Here is a 15652-nt window from a genome sequence, read left to right on the forward strand (position 1 = left end):
AGTTCTACTCTTACTGTGTTGGTCGATGGTTTTGCCCTCTTTGGTTATCTTTGCTATCTCCTGAGAGACCAGAAAACACGTGTATTCTTTAAAATGTTACTGCCAGCACACTACTCCTTCCCAATCAGTGCTCGGCACTTGTACCAGCGCTTGCAGACAGGGCCATACTCACCACCAAACTGATGATAGTGGCTAAGACTCCACACTCCCAATGCAGGAGGCCTGGGTTCGATCCCTGCTCAGGGAACTAGATCCCACATACCACAGCTACAGTTCCTGTGTGTGGCAAATAAGACCCAGTGCAGCTGAATAGCTAAATAAACATTAAAGAAAAGCTTACAATGGCCTTTCAGAACAGACACACCAATCAGGTTCTCATGAGGGAAGCAGCTAACTCTTTCTTTGATGTTGTAAGCAGGCTTGCTTGGTTATCAGTAAACATACATACATGTGACATCTATTTGCCTATTAGCAAATGACACCAAAATGTAAGCACAGTTTCCTTTCAGTAGGAAATGCGCCCCTTTATCCTCTTTATAAATGTGTTGATGCAGCCACCTGTGAATCTTCTCCCTCGTTCCTGTAGAGAAACCACCAGAAAGCCCCTCGCCTGCTCAGAACAGGCAACAACTACCAAAGGAGAGGACAAAAGAAGTTTCCAGAAGTCCTATGGATCCCCAGTAGGTCCGGTGAACTTCCTCCCTTCCTGGTCAGGGACGGGGCTCCTACCTGGGGTCCCCAGCCGTGGCACGGGTACAGTATTGCCGTGTGGTTCTCCATCGGCCCCTGGTCCAAGCAGACGTCTTTTGCCTTGTTGTTGCGAAGCTGCGGGAACAGGCCAAACAGGACCCGTCAGAGCTTGTCTGGCGGAGCGACTGTTCCCCACCCACCACTCCACCCCGACCTGGTTCTGACTTCTTAATGCAGACGCCATGAGACCTCCCCTCCACACCCCCACCTCCAAGTAAGGACCAAAGCCTGAATCTTGGAGGAGATCATTTAGCAAGAAAGACAGTCCTCCAGTGGGTGGTGTGGGCATCGAGCCTCCGCCTGTGACCGCGTACCCCACCAAGCACATAATCCCTCATTCTCAGCATATGTGACATGTTAGCAAACGTTATGGTGGTCATTTTGTGACACGTAAAGGTATCGGATTAACAAGTTGTACCATTTAAAGTGAAGTTGCTCAGTTGTGTCCGACTCTTTGCGACCCCATGGACTGTAGCCTACCAGGCTCCTCTGTCTATGGGATTTTCCAGGCAAGAGTACTGGAGTGAGTTGCCACGTCCCTCTCCAGGAGATCTTCCCGACCCAGGGATTGAACCCGGGTCTCCTGCATTGCAGGCAGACACTTTACCGTCTGAACCAGACTTCCCTGTAGCTCGAATGGTAAAAGAATCTGCTTCCCTTGTGGCTTCATTTGCGTCTCACCTGGTAAAGATTCCACCTGCAATGCTGGAGATCTGGGTTCGATCCCTGGGTTGGGAAGATCCCCTGGAGAAGGGACAGGCTACCCACTCCAGTATTCTGGCCTGGAGAATTCCATGGACAGAGAAGCCTGACGGGCTACAGTTCGTGGGGTCACACAGAATCGGGCTGGACTGAGCGACTAAGACACACAGGGCCCAAGGGCTGCAAAAAACGCACGTCTCCCATTGGCTAGTTCATCTTGCAGCTCCCGCCAGATTCACTCAAGATGGCAACTGGGGCGATCTGAGGTGGTTGCACTGTTACTGTGGAGATTGTACCACTTAAACTTATACAATATTAGCTTCCCTGGTGGTTCAGAAAGTAAAGAATCTGCCTGCAATGGGGAGACCCAAGTTGAATCCCTGGGTGGGGAAGATCCCCTGGAGAAGGGAATGGCAACCCACTCACTATTCTTGCCTGGAGAATCCCAGGGACAGAGGAACCTGGTGGGCTACAGTTCATGTGGTCGCAAAGAGTAAGGACACGACTGAGCGATTAACACTTTCATATGTCAATTATAGATCAATAAAGCTGGAGAGAGAGAGAAAGAAAAAGAACACCAGCTTGGGGAAAAAAAAATCAATAGAGGAGCATTTTTTTGTAGCCTACTGATTTCAAGCCAGAGGAAAGACAGCTTCTGATAGCTGAATATCACCCCTTTTCTCCTGGAACCAATTCTTTGTCTTAAATACTTGTGTTTGAAATACCTAGGGTGGATTCTCTTTTTCTTTTTTTCTTAAAGAGAAGCATTCTTTTAAACCCACGATTCCAAAAGTCCATAAAGAGGGGTGTAGAGAGAAGTGATGAATCAGACATTTCCAAAGATGGTCCAAAGCAAGCAATCTTTAAAGAATGGCAAAGCTAGCTTAGGAGACCACAACTTAGCACCACAACTTTAGTTCCTTTATATTAATAGATGCTTTAAGAAATGCTTGCTTCGAGTGCTTTCAGTGGTACAAAGATATGGAAAAACTCAGACAACTTCTGAGTAAAAAAGTAATTCAGAAGAGTTAGATTTTTGAAAGTGATGAAATTTTAGCAATACTTTTACCCAGGCATTTTGCTTGTATTCTTCTCTCTTTTTTTTTTTGTATACAGAAGAGCAATATGGTAGAAATGTCTAATGAAGTCTAACAAAGTTTTTAAAATAAGTAAAGTAAAAATGAGAGGTGATAAAATTAATAACAAAATATTGTTTGGGGGACTGACAAAAGATATCCTATTTTTATAAATTTACACTGAATGGTAAGTTGGAAGGCTTCACGTTTAGCAATTATTTCCCTTTTTGAGAATTACTGGCTTATTTCCCCATTGGGATCTCAAGTGGTTTTATTGCAGATTTGTAAGAGCTCTTTACATATTAAGAATATTAATGTTTTTAGGGCATATGTGTTCCATATAATGATATCAGAATGCTAGTCTTTTAAATTTTTTCCTGATGTTTATGCAAACAAATCTATTGTGCAGTAACTTAATAAATGTTTCCTGAAGCTGCTAAGAGTTTGGTATTGTGCTAAGTTTAACAAACACAAAGACTGAAAAACCCAAGAGTACCTGCTCTGAAGGATGGGCTGCAGAGAGAGACAGACACAGGAAGAGCTAGTACAATAGCTGAATTATGCCAGGGCAGCAAAGAGAATGCCCTCACCCCACCTGAGGCTTCAAAGACTAAGGGGAGGTGACTCCTGAGCTAAATGTTAAAAAGGATTAAGTAAAAGAGATGCTAATGATGTTCTCTTTTTCACTCAGGGGATGTCTACATGGATTTTTACCTTATATTATTATGCTGCACATGTTGGGTTTACGCATATTTTATGTGTGCTGTATTTCATATAAATAATGCTTAAAGAAAAAGAAGATGAGCAAAAGTAAACTAGGGAGCAGAGGTTTTTCCATATGAGCCAAGCACAGAATTTTGAGCAAGAGTTGGTGGCTTAATGTTTCTGTGCACATTGAAGTGTTTGTGCATTGGGAAGACAATATCTTACATGTGTGAGTCAGGACATCACATATTTGCATATCTTTCTTTTTACTTTTTTTTCCTTTTTATTGAAGTATGTTGTTCAGTCTCTAAGTCATGTCCAACTCTTTGCAACCCCATGGATTGCAGCACACCAGACTCCCCTGTCTTTTATTATCTCCCAGAGTTTGCTCAAACTCATGTCTATTGAGTCGGTGACGCCATCCAACCACCTCATCCTCTGTCGCCCCCTTCTCCTCTTGCCCTCAGTGTTTCCCAGCATCCAGGTCTTTTCCAATGAGCCGGCTCTTCGCATCAGGTGGCCAAAGTATTGGAGCTTCAGCTTTTACTGAAGTATGCGTGCATGCTCAGTCACTTCGGTCATTTCCGATTCTTGGGGACCCCATGGACTGTAGCCCACCAGGCTCCTCTGCCCATGGGATTCTCCAGCCAAGAATACTAGAGTGGTTTGCCATTTCCTTCTCCAAGGGATCTTCCCAACCTATGGATCGAACCCACTTAAGTCTCCTGCATTGGCAGGCAGGTTCTTTACCACTAACGCCAACTGGGAAGCCTTACTGAAGTATAGTTAATTTAAAATGTCATTTTAGAATTCATGTTTCCAATGCAGGGGGCACTGGTGCCTTGCCTGGTAGGGGAACTAAGATCCCACATGCCACGGGGCACTGCCAAAAAAAAGTTTAAAAAATCTTTAAATTAGAATTTTTTAAAAAAAATAGAAATTACCAAAATGTGACTAAGAACAGGATATATACAGTTTACAGAACTAGAAAGCTTTTTAAAAAGCCTCCCAACAAGTGAGTTAAAAACTAAGGAAAGAGACTGGAGCATTAAAACCAGAAATATTCACTGGCCTATGGGAAAACACTCAAACAGAATTGTACGTGAAAAACAAAAAGCAGAAAGTACACACAGAATGGGTGGCTAGGCAGGGTGTAGTGAAAACAACCCATAGGAATGTTAAATCAGAGTTGTCTGAATAAGGCTAGATTTTGTTACTAGACTGAATTTGACTCAGTTTGATGTCTTCCACTTAATACTGTCATCCATCTGAAATATATTTCAGTATACAGTGGGCTCAGCAATCACAGAAGGAGTAACAAGAGGCCAGTGCCCTGACTTGTTAATACTGATCATAGCTGGGAATTGGGATCTGAAATAAGCTTTGTTTTTATCTTCATATTTTCTGTATACTGTATGTACTGAATTTATTACTTAAAAAAGAGAGGAAAATTTTGCAAAAACAAAAGCTTTCCCTCCTCCAAAAATCAGATTATGATCTCTATGTTACCTCTAAGGCCATTCCAACCTTCAGCTCCAGAGATGTCATTTACATTCTGCTTCATGTGAAATGTGCAGTGCACAGCCTGTGGAACGGTGCCCTAGCCTCCTAGCATTTTATCATTTTTATTGTTTCTCTTTTTGTAACTATTTTTCTTCTAATCATAAAATTATCGTATAAATATTAGTGATAATTGAGGAAACATGAGAAAATACCACATTAAAAACTACCTGTCCCCTATGTAGAAGTTTCACCTCCCATTCTCTTGTCTTACTTTATTGTTTAGTCTTTAAGTCATCTCCAACTCTTTTCTGACCCCATGGACTGCAGCCCACCAGGCTCCTCTGTTCATGGGATTTCCCAGGCAAGGATACTGAATGGGTTGCCATTTCATTCTCTGGAGGATCTTCCCGGGCCAGGGATTGAACCCACGTCTTCTGCATTGCAGGCAGATTCTTTACTACTAATCTAAAATAGTGGCTAATCTAATTTCATAATCCTGACTTTTTTCTCTTAAGGCTTATATTATCAATATTTTTCTTGCATCAAACTTTTGTATATATCTTTTGAAATGCTGCAAAATATTGCAAACTACAATTTAACTAACCTTCAAGTTAAATTCAATGTTTGATCGAAGAAGCAAAAATCCCTGAGATGAACAATGTTACTGGCAAATCTCTGTCCTCACTTCAGATTATTTGCTTGGGATAGAGTGGAGAGGAAGTAAGCCTTTTAATACATGTGGTTCAAATTGCTTTTTAAAAAGCTTGTTTCAATTTGCACTCTCATCAGAGGATCTATGGTTTTCATATGATCAAGATCTGGCTGGCGAAGCACCAACAGATATTCCAAAAATGAATCTTTGTTCTTTTGGTGTAAGACAAAATGCTACCTCAGTGTATTTTATTTTATTTTTACCCCAGTGTATTTTAAATTTTGTTTTAACTTCTTTGATTATGAAATAAATATAAAAATTCCACCCACTTGTATTTTCTCTTGTACTTTGTCTCTTTTTCTTTGGGGATGTTTTCTCATTTAAATAAAAAATTTCATTTAAAATCTACTTGCAGAGTTCATTATACATTAATGATATTATCCATTCATCTATCGTATTTATGATATACAGATTTCCACCTTGGCATATTATTTCTCCATTCAGTTGATATATAGGTTATTTTAATATTTATGAGCCCATATCAAATGTTGTTTCCCTTTGCATTTTCTTCCATAGCTTTTGCTCTTAGGAAGCCCTTCCCCTTTAAGAGTTCAGATTCATATCTATTTCTGGATGGTTCCATTATGGTTTCTTTTCTTTCATTTAATGCTTATAGTCCATCTGAAATATACTTTGGGATTTGCTTTAAGAATCTAAATTGTTCTCTTTTCCAAAGAGCTGGGTGATTTACCCAATTGTCTTATGAATAATCCTTTCACCGCCCACTGTTCTTCCATGCGATCTTTATGTTTGATCTTTGAAAACCAAAAACAAAAAGAAACATGTTTTTATTTTGAGGAAGACAAGGCTGTGTGCACCTATTAACAGCTAGCAGGACGTGCCAGGTACTGTGCTAAGAAGTCTATATGTGGCGTCTTGTTTTTCATCTTCCCAACAACCCCACGACGTAGGTACTTTCACACCGTCATTTTACAGATGAGGGGACAGACGCTAAAAGGAGCCACTCGGGCTTGAATCCAGCAGGCTGGCCCTCGAATCTTCATGATCCCCAACCACTATACACTTGTGGGCATGCGTGCTCAGTTGCTCAGCCTTATCCATCTCTTTGCGACCCCACGGATTGCAGCCGACCAGGCTCCTCTGTCCATGGGATTCTCCAGGAAAGAATATTAGACTGGGTTGTCAATTCCTCCTCCAGGGGAGCTTCCCGACCCAGGGATCAAACCCACGTCTCTTGCAACTCCTGCATTGGCAGGTGAACTCTTTACCACCAAGCCACCTGGGAAACCCCATAAGAAGCAAGCTCCGCATCCAGATTCCAGCTCGGAAGGGACACTTTGCCCGCACTTTGATGATTTAACCTGGGGCTGACTTAATTCCTCCAAAAGCTTTCTCCCATAAAACAGAAAAAGGCACAACTGCAGAAAAAGGAAATGCTTTAAGTCCACGAGGATTTCTCAGCTTCAGGAGTTCCAGGGAGCCCTGGGAAGAAACCCAAATGCAGAGCGAGTGGGGCATCTCTGTTGGGTCCAGAGCACTTGGCTCCCTGAGGTCTGACCAGAGTCTGCGTCACTAATCCCTCATCCAAAAACACAGGGATGTCACGCGGCAGATGTCCCAGCGCCTACATACACGCACATTGTCAGCAGTGCTGCTTACAATGTTAAAAAAAAAAGAAACAATGGAAATGTCTATGTTTTCAAGCAAAACATAGCCATACACAAAAGGTACCATCTTATACAGCCATTGATAAGGTTGCACAAAAAGGCTTAACCACACAGGAAAATACTGTCTCGTTAGTAACATTTCAAATTACAAGGCACGGTGGACAGCCTGGTTTTAGTTTAAAACTTATATACTTTTTAATACCATCTTATACAGTCATTAATAATGTTGCAGAAAAGTGCTTAAGGACACAGGAAAATATTCTCTACTATTAGTAACATTTCAAATTATATGGCATTGTGGGCAGCCTGGTTTTAGTTTAAAACATATATATATATATATATTTATACCATCTTATACAGCCATTAATAATGTTGCAGGAAAGTGCTTAAGGACACAGGAAAATATTCTCTATTATTAGTAACATTTCAAATTATGAGGCATTGTGGACAGTCTGGTTTTAGTTTAAATATATATATATATACACATATACCAATACAAATAGATGTGTATATAAAAAGTATATGTATAAACCTGGCAGGCTACAGTCCATGGGGTCGCATGGAGCACACACACACACACACACACACTTATATAAAAATAAATATTTTTAGTATAAAGAAATATAAACACACATGTAATAAATCAGACCATATGTCCAAATGTACACATTACCTTTGGGATTAGAATGCTTAAGTCTAATCCTGGCTTCATGATTTATAAGCTATGAGACTTTAGATAGTGTATTTAACGTCTCCAAGTCTCAGTGTTCCTATCAATAAAATGGGAATAACACTACTACCTGATAAAGTAAGGATGATTGAACTCATATGTGAAAAACACTTAGAACAGTACCGGCACATTTTAACTGCTCACTGCTATTGTTGCTATTTTCAAAATGCAAATTTATGGCATTTTTACTATGAGAAAGGTCAATCTGTTTTAATGTTCAGAAAAGTGACATTGTCTCAGCATAGAAAATCTGAGAAGAGCATCTGTATCCTTTCTTTGGCAGCAAGTGACCCCGGTGCATATGGCAGTGGGCCCTGGAGAGATAGGTCTAGTCTCCGCCTCTCTTTACATCCAACTTGCCGCTCAGCGTCTCAGTACAGGTCCCAGGGTACCTCAAATGCCCTAAACAGAATTTATGGTCCATTCCATACCATAGGCCAAATGATGGCCCACATCCCCATTGTGACATTTATTACATGTATCTCACCACCAGTTGGTGGGGCTTCCCTGGTACCATCAGGCAGATGGTAAAGAATCTGCCTGCAATGCAGGAGACAAAGAGATGAGGGTTCGATCCCTGGGCCAGGAAGATCCCCTGAAGAAGGAACCCTCCAGTATTTTTGCCTGGGGAATCCCATGGACAGAGGATCCTGGAGGGCTACAGTCTGGGGGGGACTGCAAACGGTTGGATACAACTGAGCACACACGCACAATTCACAATTCATTCATACCAGCTGGTGAGAGCCTTGCTGTGAAGGCCAGCACCTCTAAAAGAACTAATCACTGAATGAATGAATGAGTGAATGACTTTGTCATTCACCCCCAGCCAAGCGATCCACAGCCCCCTGCACGGCCATCCAAGTCGAGAGCAAGTGTGGTCTTCATTACCTCCCCGTAGGCGACGGTGTTATTGTATCTTCTCATTTCTGGGTAGACGTGGTCCAGATACCACTGGAAATTCTTACACTTTAAACTTTTCCTTAAGGCTCTTCTTTCGGAGACATCGCCTATGTCAATTCCTGGATTCTGAAAGCAAGCAAAGGGTTTAGTGATTGGGAGGCTCTGGCCAGAGCAGAGGACGGGCAGTGTCACCTTCGGGGAAACCATCAGAGAGAAATCTGAAGCCTGTACCTGATCCTTTAGCTCTGAGCTAGCTAGTACTGTCCCCCTGGGCACAGTATGCAGCCCCCCAAGCCAGTCTTCCTCATCACCATGAAAGGGATCCTGCAATACTTGGATACTGACAACCTGCCTTCCCAGCTCCATCTCTGCCATTTCTTCAGTGACTCTCAGACCCAATTATTACAGGAATTATTTGATTAAGACGAGAAAAGAAATGCCTATAACCACCTCCTGCCTTTCCTTTTTGTACATGTGTAATTCCCCCTTCCCCCCTTTGCAGGCTCTTTGTGAAGTTCATTATATGCAGATGTGAAAATAATTTTCCATTGCAAAGCTTGTAATGATGTTCTAATGAATAATTCACTCTGCTTTTACAGAAATGAACCTGTAATGGGCTGCTGTGTGCTGACAGGGGAAAATAAAGTAGCTGAAATATGACTCCAGAGTCAGCCACAAGACGGCTCTGACCCGGTAGAGACAGGATACCCCTTCACTATGACGGGCAGGCAAGGAGCATTTTAGAGCAGGAGGAGAAGAGTTTAAATGATTTCATTAAGATTTCTTCTTCGGCAACCGAACAGGGATTTTTAAAAGAAAAGTCCCTTTAAATGTCAAACTTATTAACATTCAAAGGCAAACCTGGGCAGTGATATTTTAACTCTTTATTTTACTATACTTAGCAAGATTAATGAGGATGGTCATTTGTGAAAAGACAGGTAAGGAACACTGGCATTAGGGACCTGAGGTGGTTTGTAATGATGGAGAAAGCATTGGGAGACCAGCCTTGAGTTCTTCTGACCCAAAGTCACATCCCCAGCCTAGGTCACTGCTCTCACCTCAAACAAGAAAAATAACAACACTTGTTCCAATGATGTCACAGGGCTGTAGGCAGAGCTGAACGAAAACACCATTTCACATCCCTGCCCTATGATGTGCTGGGTGTAGGACCTTAAGCAAGTCAATTTAACTTGCCAGAGTTGTGGTTTACCCATCTATAAAATGGACATCATAATAGGTTCACATCAAACTAGCAGTTATTGAACACAGTATTTGTTATGCTCTGTTTTAAGTCTCATTTTTATCTTCCCAGGAGCCCTATGAGATCAAGGTTACCAATCTCGACTCTATAGATGAGGACATCAGGGCAGGTAGTTCCTCTGTCATGAGGTTGTTATGAGGGGTAAATGAGATATTGCAAACAAGAACCTTAGTGAGTGCCTGGGACAGTATAAGGGGCTCAGCAAAGGTTGCTATTTTATATAACAATGTGGAAAATCACTTCTAGCTTAATGGCTATAAAGTGCTATGTGGCCGGAAGGGGGTTTTCAGTGCTTTAGAACATTATTTTAATAATTGTAACAACAATGATAAAAAATTCTTCACTTGTATCCTGTTTATCCAAAAACCTAGACATATTTGACTGCACTTCTCTTGTCTGGGGTTCCAGCCTCCTGAAACACAGGGGCTGCTGTTTCTCAGTGGGAACAATTCCATGGCTCGGACACCTACAGGAGCTCCAGCTGAACAGATAAACCTGACTATGGTTGAGAGTACAGGTCAGCAAACCGGGCTATGGAGGACAAAAATGCTTGCCAACATTTCACATCCTGTGCCAGGCATTGCTCCAAGTACATCACATGTCCTTAGCTTTAGTACTTAATACTCAGATTAAGTACTTCCAATTTAGTTCTCACAATCGACCTAAAGGAAGGAGGGCTTGCTATAATCCCCATTTGATAACTGAGGAACCTAAGATATAGAGATGATAATTAGATTTGTTCAACATGTCATAATTATAAGTGGCAAGGCTGGGATTCCAAACAAGCCTGTGCATAACTGCCATACAAGACTCCTGTGGGGCTATAGTAATGGGAATTTTCCTAGATTATATTCTGGGTGGAATATGGAAGATAACTGAAGAGCCGTGTAAGCAAAGATCCAGCGTGCAGTAGGGACCTACATCACAGGGCAGCTGGAGCTCTGCGGGAAGTGAGAGCGCATGATGGAGTCTGGTGCCAAAAACTGGGCTAGCATCTTCTAGAGTCAGTGCACACTCAGGAGCAGGTCTTGACACTCAGTGTTAAGATGAATATAACGAGACTGGAATTAACACACTATAGTCCTTCTAATCTCTGTAAATGGATTTAGAGATTTCCATGGTGCCAATCCCCATGTAAAGCAGGGGTTCTAAAACCTGGAGGTCTGTGAGCCACCTCAAAGTCTATTTATAGTCTTGCAAGGGTGCGCATCTTTCTGGGGAGGAAGCATTGGCTTAGTAAAGGGATCAGTGACCGGTCAAGCACAAGGTCAGTGTTCTAGGGTGATGGGGAAGGTCCTACCTCTAGCGGCAGATTCCACGCTATGTACACGTGAGACTTGTAGTCGTCCATCCAGACTTCGGCAACCCGTAGAGCATTCCTCTTGGTGTAGAAGCCGATGTTGCTGTTGTATGGCTTCTTCTTCCGCTCGATGTGGGCCACCCGTGAGCAAGGCAGGACCTCCATGCTGCCCCCACACAGCCACACCTGCGGGGGCAAGGACTTCATCAGCCCAACAGAGAAATTCCCAAAGACCACTGTTTCTGCCCCCCAATCCTCAACTTGAAAGCAGTGGTTCAGGAGGCAGCATGAGTGAGAAATATATTTTATTATATAAAGCCACTGAGATTTGGGGGCTGGTTTGTTACTGCAGCAGAGCTTAACCTCACCTGACTAACACTGGTAGAAAAACAGGTTTGGAGAATTTCTCTTATAGATACAACAGCTCAGAATATTAAAATCTATCTCTTCCTAAGAAATATCCATACATGTGAGGTGCCCCTAGTGACATGGGTTTTCTGAATTTCCCAGTAAAGCACAATTGGCGCCCGTGAAGGTTTTCTTTCCAATCTGAAGTTGTGCCCTATAGAACTATAAGGGAAAATTCAAACTAAAATAACAGACCATCTTTATTCATAGAAGCACAAAGGGTACAATGGTCTAATTCTACATTACCAACATGCTCTATTTTGGAGTCTCTTAAGAGCACAGATGCCCGGCCTTCTGGAAGCATCCACCCCAGTGCCATCACATACAGGTGGCACTTGTGGCTGGAATATTTAAGTGGAAGGCTGAAATGTTAATTGTCTTTAAGAGCTGCAAACGTCCAAGGAGGTGACAACTTGCCATCTTCTTCAGGGGCACAGCAGGCTTCCAGGATCAAATGGCCCTGCTCCCAGAGGAAAATGGGACCATCTAATTTCTCTTGGTCCCAAACAGGATAAACAAAGCATTTCCAACTGTCAAGAAGGACTAATCTGTTAGGACTTCCCTGGTGGTCCAGTGGTTAGGAATCCCCCCTGCCAGTGCCGGGGACACAGGTTCCATCTCTAGTCTGGGAAGAGTTCACATGCTGAAGGGCAACAAAGTCCATGTGCACAACCAGTGAGCCCACGCACTCCAGAGCCTGTGCTGGGCAACAACAGAAGCCACCGCAAGGAGAAAGCCCTCGTGCGGAAAGGAAGACCCAGTGAAGCCAAAAATAAAATACATAAAGAATACTTTTTTTGAAAAGAAGGACTAATTTGTAAAGATGAACTTCCTGGTACTGATGAAGGAGAAGAGGAAGAAGACACGGAGAAGTTTCAGGGATCCCTGAGACACTCTCGTATACGCTCTATAAATGAGATTGTGGGTGAGTGTTTCAAGTCAGCACTGACCCACTTCAAGCTCTTCCACCTTTTAGTTTCCCAAACTCCCTTCGTGAGGATACTGGGACCTTCTCGAGTGTTTGCACACCTCCTTTGGTCCTTTATTGATTGAATTTAGTGGCAAATTCTTGCAAGTGTATGTGTGTGTGTGCACATGCATGTGCTTCTGTTTCTATTACCCAACCTCTGGCTACCCCACAGGGAAATGATACAGATGGAAAACTCTCACCATAATTAAGAATCCTCACCTTGCCTGTTTCTTCAAGGAGGAGACTGGGGGCTAAGAGACTGTAGACACTGGGTGGTCCAGACTAGTTTGATTTGTGACCTGACAGCTAGATGCTCCCATGAGTTGGGACAGACCCAGCTGCTGGCAGTAGAAGGGAGCCAAGTCAGGGAAGCAAAATATGGCAAGAAGTTTGTGGGGGTAATAAGGGCAAGAGACCTTATGTGGTAAAAGAAGGTGGCTGAATTCCCAGGAGTGGACAACACACAAACACACAGGATTCCAGGATATGCAACCCTGGAAAGTTTCAAGATTCTGAGAGTGAATGGAAAGACATCTCATGTTCACAGATGAGAAGACTTAATATAGTTAGCAGAACTTCCCAAATGGATTTAAATATTCAACACAATCTTTATCAAAAAAACCCAATGGCTTCTTGGCAGAAATTAACAAACTGGTTCTAAATTTCATACAGAAATACAAGGGGCCCAAAATAACCTAGTAAAGAACAAACTCGGAGGATTTCTACTTCTGATATCAAAATTTATCACAGAGCTACCATAATCAGGACAGTGTGGTACTGCAATGAGGAAGACATAGATCAACAGAACAGAATCCATTGAGAGTCCAGAGGTAAACCCTCACATCTGTGGATAGCACCAAGACAATTCAGTGGGGGAAAAATAGTTTTACAAAAGCTGTTCTGGGACAACATGCAAAAGAGTGATTTTGGACCACCACCTCACAACATATACAAAAATTAACTCAGAATGGGAACTTCCCTGGTGGTCCAGTGGCTCAGACTTGGCGGTCCCAATGCCGGGGACCTGGGTTTGATCCCTGGTTAGGGAACTAGATCCCACATGCTGCAGCTAAGGGTTTGCTTGTACTGTATGCTACAATTAAAATCTAATGCAGGCTGCAATGAAGACAGAAGATCCTGTGTGCTGCAATTAAGACCAGGTGCAGCCAAATGTACTCTTTGGTTGTCTGGCTTATATTCAGCAAAGGTATTTTGAGATTGGTCTTTATAGTTCCATCTATCAATAGTTTGGGCTTCCCTGGTGGCTCAGATGGTAAAGAATCCACCTGCAATGCAGGAGACCTGGGTTTGATCCCTGGTTGGGAAGACATCCTGGAGAAGAGAACAGCTACCCACTCCAATATTCTGGCCTGGAGAATTCCATGGACTGTAGAGTCCATGGGGTCGCAAAGAGTCGGACACGACTGAGCAACTTCCACTCCACTTCAGTTCATGTCAATAGTTTACTCCTTTTTATTGTTGAGTCATACTCCCTTGTATGGATATACTAGAGTTTTTTTCCATTTATCTCTTGATAGTTGTTCTGAGTTTAGTTATACTACAAAGAAAGCTGCTGTGGACATCATAGAACAAACAAATAAGTAAATAAATACTTAAAAAATTAACTCAAAATGGATCAAAGACCTAAATATAAGAGCCAAAGCTATACAACTCTTGAAAGAAAACATGGAATAAATTTTCATGACCTAGGACTAGGCAAAGATTTATCAACTGATGAATGGATAAGCAAAACACAGTACATTCATACAATGGAATATTATTTAATAATAAAAACAAAATTTAGACACATGCTATAACATGGATGAACTCTGACATGATGTAAGTGAAACAGCTGGTCACAAAGGACTGTATATCATTTGATTCCGTTTATATGAAATGCCCAGTAAAAGAAAATCCATAGAGACAGAAAGTAAACTGATGGTTGCCAAGGGCTTCAGGTAGGGTCACGGGATAGAGTGACTGCTAATGGGTTCGGAGTTTCCTTTTAGGGTGATGAAAATGTTCTAATATTGATTATAGCAAATACTGGAAAACTTTTTGAATCTACTAAAAACCAATGAGTTGGACACTTTAAATGGGTGAACTCTAACAGTGTGTGAATATCTCAACAAAGCTGTAACAAAAATAGACAAACGAATGAATACACAGAGAGATGGGGAAAAGAAGATTCAAGGGATGGATTCCAGTTTGGGGAGGGAAGGGGTCACAAAGAGACACGACTGAGCAACTTTCACTTTCTCTTTTCTGGAGGACTGGAAAAAGCAAAGCTGAGCTTGGTGAGGATCTCAGATGGTTGACTTCTTCTTAGCATCATGTTTTCATATTTTATCCATGCTGCAATGAATTACTGCATTGCTTTATACAGTAGAATACTATTCCATTGTATAGATGTCCTACAATTTCTTTATATATTTAATAGTTGATGGCCACTCGGGTTGTTTCATTTAATAGTTGATGGCCACTCGGGTTGTTTCCATTTGACAATTAAAAATAACACTTCCATGAATATTCATATACAGGTTTTTATATCTATGGATATATGTTTTCATTTCCCCTGGTACCTATCCTACCAGTGGCTTTGCTGGGTCATAGGGTAACTCTATGTTTAACCTTTTGAGGATCTACTAGACTTCTCCAAATTAGCTGCACCATTCTACATTCCCCCAGCAGTGTAATGAGGTTCTTAGTTCTCCCCATCCTTGTCACTGTCCATCGTTTTGATTAGAGTCATCCTAGTGGGTGTGAAGTAGCATCATATTTTGGCTTTGATTTGCATCTCCCTGATGGCTAACGATGTGAGCATTTTCTCTTGCACTTCTTGGCCATCCGTCTGTCTGCAGAGAAGTATTTTGAGACCCTCCACCCAATTTTTAATTGGACCGTTTGTCTTTATATGATGAGCTGAGGCCTCCGGGTGAAAATGAAGTTGGCTTCCAGGGTCTTTTCTCTCTCTCTCATCTTGCACTTCATCATCTTTTTGGATTCC

General features: G+C 42.1%; 1 protein-coding gene across 1 annotated transcript in view; it reads right to left on the reverse strand.

The window, feature by feature from the left end:
- Positions 1-15652, reverse strand: part of GALNT17 (polypeptide N-acetylgalactosaminyltransferase 17) — a 413864-nt gene that overhangs the window by 14616 nt on the left and 383596 nt on the right. Inside the window, exons 7-9 of the mRNA XM_043456316.1 lie at positions 11268-11453; positions 8695-8832; positions 730-825 (exon numbers count right to left, since the gene is read on the reverse strand). Coding sequence (XP_043312251.1) covers positions 730-825; positions 8695-8832; positions 11268-11453 — 420 coding nt within the window. The remainder of the gene's footprint in view (positions 1-729; positions 826-8694; positions 8833-11267; positions 11454-15652) is intronic.

This window comes from Cervus canadensis, chromosome 32 (assembly GCF_019320065.1).
Source record: "Cervus canadensis isolate Bull #8, Minnesota chromosome 32, ASM1932006v1, whole genome shotgun sequence".
Taxonomy (NCBI): domain Eukaryota; kingdom Metazoa; phylum Chordata; class Mammalia; order Artiodactyla; family Cervidae; genus Cervus; species Cervus canadensis.